We start from the raw sequence: 6,595 nt of genomic DNA on the forward strand, positions 1-6,595 counted from the left end.
GCCATTACTGTCATTAACAACCCTGCCAACCTTTGTATCATCTGCAAACTTCGACACTAAGCCTGATATACCTTCATCGATATCATTGATAAATATACAAAACAACAGTGGACCCAACACCGAACCCTGTGGGACTCCACTAATAACATTAGTCCAAGAAGAGCAGCACCCATTGATTACCACCCTCTGTCTTCCACTTAATCATCCTTTTATCCATTGTAGCAACTTACCCTTAATACCATTCTGTTCCAATTTGTACAATAGTCTTCCATGCGCAACAGTGTCAAAAGTTTTCCTGAAATCCAAGTATATGATATCAAAATTATTTTTTGCATCCAGTTCCTTTGTAACCACATCATAATATCCTATCAAATTTGTCAGACAAGACTTTCCTTTAACAAACCCATGCTGTGTCTGAATTATTGCTGCAGTCTTGTCTACATGATCCTGCAATGCATCTTTAACCAGCGACTCCATTATTTTACCCGGAACAGAAGTTAAACTAACTGGTCTGTAATTACTCGTGTCACCCTTCGATCCCCCTTTGTGAATTGGGGATACATTTGCACATCTCCAGTCCGTGGGAACCTCCCCTGAGTCCAAGGATTAATTATGACTAAGGGTTTGCTTAGTTGCTTTGCCGCTTCCTTTAATATAACTGGATAGATCCCATCCACCCCATGTGCTTTTCTTACGTTTAACTTCAACAGTTTCTCTTCCACTTTGCTCTCAGTTATTACAAAATCATTAAGTATCCTGCTACAATTTGATAACCTTCTGCCATTTTCAAACCTAATAATTCCTCACGTGTGAATGTAGATGCAAAATACTCATTCAGTTTGTTTGCTATCTGAGCAGGATCATCAACAGTCGAACCATTGATGTCAAGTGGGCCAATCAGATTCATCCCCTTCCTTTTAGAGTTTATATAAGTAAAGAAATCCTTGCTGTTTTTCTTAGCATCTTTTGCCAAGGATTTCTCGTAATCGGCCTTCGCCTGCCTAACCACCTTTCTAACTTGGTTACAGATCAACTTGTAGCTATCATGTGAAACTTAAAAGAAGTCTTTCATTGGACCATGGAAAATAAAGTTAACTTCAGATGAGCAATTTTATTGAATGATAACAACAGTTGGAAGAAGTATGGATGTGTTCAGAAATGAAATTTGATAACCTCAGAGAACAAGAAATATGCAATTTGAAAGTATTGTTGAAAATGTGCTCAATTTTCAGAATCAGGATTTAAGATAAATGTAAAGATCCATTTCTTGCACCCTACATACATTCCCCCCTCCAAATCTTGGTTATAAGGAACAGGTTAAATGATTCCACTAAAATATATATACAGTAGAGCTTGGACAATTGGAAGCTGAGGGGCATCAAAATTATTTCAAATTATCCAAATTTCAAATTAAATAATTTGTTTTTATAGAATAGGAGGCTCAACATGCAGAAAAATAATTCAAAATAACCAGTATTTCAACTTAAGAAATTTTGAATTATCCAAGCAAAAAATATACTGTGCATATCAGGCTTATTAATCAAATTCCAGAGGGTATACAGCATATACCCATACATATATATGTACTGCATATTTACTTATTTATATATATGGCTTATGTAATAAAAATAATAAAACTATTAAGTATTGCTTAAGAATAAAATTCTAATAAATTTATTTTTTAATTTTCAGTAAATATTTTAATAATATTAGTTTTTTCAAGTCTTTCAAAAACCAGAAGGTATATGCTATTGTATTCACTTAAAAAAAAAGTCCAAAGGGTGTACGGTTTGTACCCTCCACTACAGCCCTGTAAATATATATATAAATGGGAGATGAAAAGAAGATACAGGGAAAGTGAAACATAAATATGATGGCAGATTATTTGTGATTTCTGAAAAGAGGGATAATTTAGCATAATGCATATAAGAAAAATTCCAAAACTTAATTTTAGAATAGACCAAGAATTTATTCCAAGAAACCAGTGAATTTGCATAAATGTTCACTTTTATATTCAAATTCTTGTTTACTACATTTTCAGTTTTGTTACATTTTATTGTATAAATATAGTGCAACGCAACAGTTACATTTTATTTTAAAAAATAAACACGCACATTGTTATTTGGATAAATTAAATAATATTTACAAAATAAGGAAAAGTTTTATCTTATTCCCAATGTGGGAAATCCTTAGGTATACAAAATAATGGGTGCCAGTTTTGAAATCAGCATTGGAACCTGATTTAAAAAGATCCGGGCTATGTGGGACACTGTAAAAGGATGCTATAATATTTCACCATGTTTACTGAAGGAGTATTTTCAGTTGTTCAAGGTGAATAGTTAATTTCTTTAAATTTTTTTTACAGATTTTATTTAGTCTTAATTAGATGTGACTATTAGATATGTTTCTGTGATATTAATATTTTTGTTTCCAAAACTTAGAGATGATAATAGAAATATTACACTTCATATTTATAAAATTTGCCTTACAGAAAATGTCTTAATATTTGCAGGGAGGAATGAAAACTGCTGTATATAAATCCAGGGTCAAGTCAAAAGTTTTGCCATTTTTTCATTGGGTATGTAGTTAGTTTGTTTTGGACTTTTGCATGTAGTCTGTGGCTATCATTGAATTGAAGATGTTTGTTACATCTAGGTGTAAATTTTTATTTACAAACTATTTAAGGTTAAAACAGATTGTTTGTAAAACTCTTTCCCCATTTACATTGTTTAAATTTACTGTTGGGCAATAAGCCCAATAGCATTGAATTTTCAGTTGTTCAAAGTGAATAGTTCATTTCTTAAAATTTTTGAATTTATTAAGTCTTAGTCAAATGTAGATATATTTCTGTGATATTAATATTTATGTTTCCAAAACTTAGAGCAGAAATATTGAACAGATAATTGCCCAACAGCATTTGGGATCTTGCCAATGACATACAGGAATTTTGCTTGCAGGGTTAAGGAGGTGATTATCCCTTTGTATAAGGTAATGGTCAGGCCACATCTTGAGTACTGCATACAGGTCTGGAGGCCTCATTTTAAGAAGGATATAGAACTGCTGGAACCGGTACAGAGAAGGGCAATGAGATTAGTGAGGGGAACAAAGGGTTGCTTTTACCAAGAAAGGCTTAAGTTCAGCATCTGGAGACTATGCACCTTCAAGGTGATCTGATTGAGGTGGATAAGGCTTTGAATGGTTTGAGAAAGCTCATGCTGATGGGATTCTTCCTCTTATTCAGATTATTCACTTGGGGGAGCATAAATTAAAAATTGAGGAAAGATAGATAGTTGCGGAATAGATGTGTGGAATTTGCCTTTAGCCAGCAGGTGGTTGATTGGTGGAACAAACTTCTATCTGTCGTTGTGGAAGTTGATAGCTTAAATAAATTCAAGGAAGAACTGGACAAACGTTTGGAGCAAATGGATAGGTGAAATGGGAAGTTTTTTTTTTTTTTTTTTTTGCTGATGCTGTATAAGCTTGTTTTCTTGTGTAATATGCCACTACTAATGCTAATGCTAATTTGGCTGCCATTAAAATTAAGTTAGCTAGTTTGTGGAATATGTCTCAGAATTGAGAAAAAATGTACTATTTAAACCTTGTGAGTAATTTCTCAGAATGTGCATGAGCCCATAGCAGTGAATTTTTCAAATGCAAGGGGGCAAGAGGTAGCAGGTATCTATGGCAGCATCTCTGTGGAGTGAGATTGTAGAATTTTGGAGTTTGTAAAAATGAAAACTTTGTACATAACTTTTAAAATATTAATTGCACTCGCTTTGACTTGATTGTTCAAGGGTAGTGTTATTTTTACCTGAATGCCCAACAACAGAAATTATTGTCAAAAATCAAATTAGAATTAAGAAAAATAGTTGCAATGACAACATGAAAATAAATAAACTTATTTTTATTTATTTTTTTTTTTGATATAGTAATATCCTTTACGTCTATGCATCACATGATTCAGTTTTTTTCAACTTGCAGATCAGAATTCCTGAGAATTTATTCAGTGTCATATGTGTAAATTAGACAACTGACATGAGACTTTATTCCAATTTTTGAAGTTCATTTTCTTACTTCTCTCCATAATAAATTGTCTAAAATTAATTAGAAACACCAATAGGTCAAGACCAATTTGAAGATTTCTAGACAATTTGAATGTATAAATAGACACATTAATTGAAATATCCATAAAAAAAAATTTATATATATGTGTACAGGGCCCAGTCACATTATTATGACCACCTATTTAGTATCCAGAATATGCGCCTTTCGCAGCATGCACTGCAGCCAGCCACTGTGGGAGGGACCCAGTAAGTCTGCGGAAGATTGCTACGTGTATCTGTGACCATGCAGACTGCAGTGCACACAGGAGTTCCTGTAGGTTCCTTGGTGAAGGATCCATCCATCTGATGTGTCGATTGAGGTGGTCCCATAGATTTTCAGTTGGGTTAAGATCTGACGAAGTCGGTGGCCAAGGGAGTAGCTTGGAGTCTTCGTCGTGCTCCTCAAACCACTCACGGACAATTCTGGCAACATGGCATAGCGCATTGTCTTGTTGATACATACCATTGCCCCCAGGAAACACGGTCAACATGTACGGGTGTACCTGATTGGCGATGATCGATAGGTAACCATTTGCGTTCAGGGTGCCCTCCAGAGGTATCAGTGGACCCAAGCCATGCCATGAAAACATTCTCCAGACCATAACGCTGCCCCCACCAGCCTGCCTTCTACCGACAATCGTGTCCGGGTGTCTGTTCTCAGAGGTTTCACACCTAATATGTCACTGTCCATCCACTTGGTGGATCAGAAACCGTTGGAGAAAGCCACCCATTGCCACTCAGCCGGGGTCCAGTGTCAGTATTGCTGTGCACAACAGGGTTCGCTGCACTGTCATATTGGAGACCTTTCTTGTGGCCCCACAGTTCATTTGGACAGCCAATTGAGCAACAGTAGCATGCCAATCGGTCCTGACCAAACGTTTCAGCCGACGTTCACCTCTGGGATCAGTGCTGCATGGGGCTCCACAATTGGCACGTCAGGTCGTTAAAACTGTCCTCGTCCAGTTTTGATACACTTTCACCACTGCAGCACATGAGCATTTCACAAAATCCACTGTTTCAGATATTCTGGCACCCTGGCCTGATAGCTGATGATCCTGCCTTTTTCCAGGTCTGATAGGTCACGTGCTTTGCGCATGACAGTGGCTGTTACTGTCTTCACGGATGCTGAACATCAAACCTTATATGCTTGCGGTGTGTGAACTTGACACGTTCGCTGTATGATTCACTAGGTGTGTGTGTGATGTCTGCATTGGGGTCGTGATCATAATATTGTGACTGGACTCTGTGTGTATATATATATATATATGTATATATAAATGTATATGCAAATAAATGATAAGTGTATGTGTAGGAGTGTTGACCTGACAGGTGTAGTTACAATGGAAAAAGCTAAAGTGCATGACAAATAAAAGCAGATTATTTAAAAATTATATAAATAAAATTAATTGAAAATATATAAATGGTACTTAATGCTGTAGGTCTTAAGATTTTAGCTACATCATCAAGGGCTGGCAGCCAAAACTAAAGGAATCACAGTAATAAGCAAGGCCTCTGTTTTTGTTATGATGTATACGTGGCGGGCAGAAAAAGTGAAGAAATGTATACATCATAGCCAACCCGGCAGAGACCAAAAAGAAATAGAAAGCAAAACCCAACTAAAACTAAATCTATTTGCATATATTTCATTATGGTTGCTGGGTATTTCTGCTATTACTAGCAGTGGCTCAAATCCATAATCCATTATTATATAATATTATTATTAGATTTTCGTTCTTTTATAGATGTTCTGTTTTATCACTACAGCATATTATTATTACTAATTATAAAAAAAAAATAATAAAAAAAAATATATATATACAGGGTGTTTCAAAAATGATGGTCAATAATTTAAAGGTGAAAAGTACAAACTAAAATAAGGAAAAACGTCCTAGTGAACTGTTTTTGAGATAATGCACATTTTCTGTTGAGATCCACCACTGACTATGGGAGCACTCTGAGAGGATGGTCTGTATTGCCGAGACTTTGTACACGCTGGATATGGTCCCCTCATATGGGGGACCATATCCAGCGTGTACGAGCATATATACTTTTGCGATGTATAGTTTGCCATGCACTGCTATGACTCAGTGCACATGCTTGCAGAGCAACCCTCCTTGTCAAAATTCCTGGATTTTGTTCTATTCTTTCTAACATCCTTTCCTCAGCATCAGGTGTTATGCTTCTGGGTTTGGTTTGGTTTGGTTTTGGTTTTATTGGCGCATTAGCTACTAAGGCTATAATGCGCCAAGACCATGTCATTTATAAAATAATTTAAACTTTCAGTGACCTAATTAGTTAGGTCACTATGTCAAGAAGTATAAGAAAAATGTAGATTTTATAAACGAGTAAAAATATTTATTGACTTTAAAAATCTAAAAATAGCAGACACATTGTCATTGTCGGATAAAATCTGACTGAGTGTATATGGCTCAGTCAGATGATTAAAAGCGGTAAGACGGATACTGCTAAAAACTGGACATTCGATTAAAATG

General features: G+C 35.6%; 1 protein-coding gene across 1 annotated transcript in view; it reads left to right on the forward strand.

Annotated features, from left to right (window-relative positions):
• LOC150079137 (acyloxyacyl hydrolase-like) overlaps window positions 1-2,590 on the forward strand; it is a 43,015-nt gene extending 40,425 nt beyond the window's left edge. Inside the window, exon 4 of the mRNA XM_090382966.1 lies at window positions 2,513-2,590. Within this exon, the coding sequence (XP_090239092.1) occupies window positions 2,513-2,590 (78 nt within the window). The remainder of the gene's footprint in view (window positions 1-2,512) is intronic.
• Window positions 2,591-6,595: the final 4,005 nt, after the last annotated feature.

The sequence above is a fragment of the Mastigoproctus giganteus genome, chromosome 10 (genome assembly GCF_048544385.1).
Source record: "Mastigoproctus giganteus isolate SK-2022 chromosome 10, ASM4854438v1, whole genome shotgun sequence".
Classification (NCBI taxonomy): domain Eukaryota; kingdom Metazoa; phylum Arthropoda; class Arachnida; order Uropygi; family Thelyphonidae; genus Mastigoproctus; species Mastigoproctus giganteus.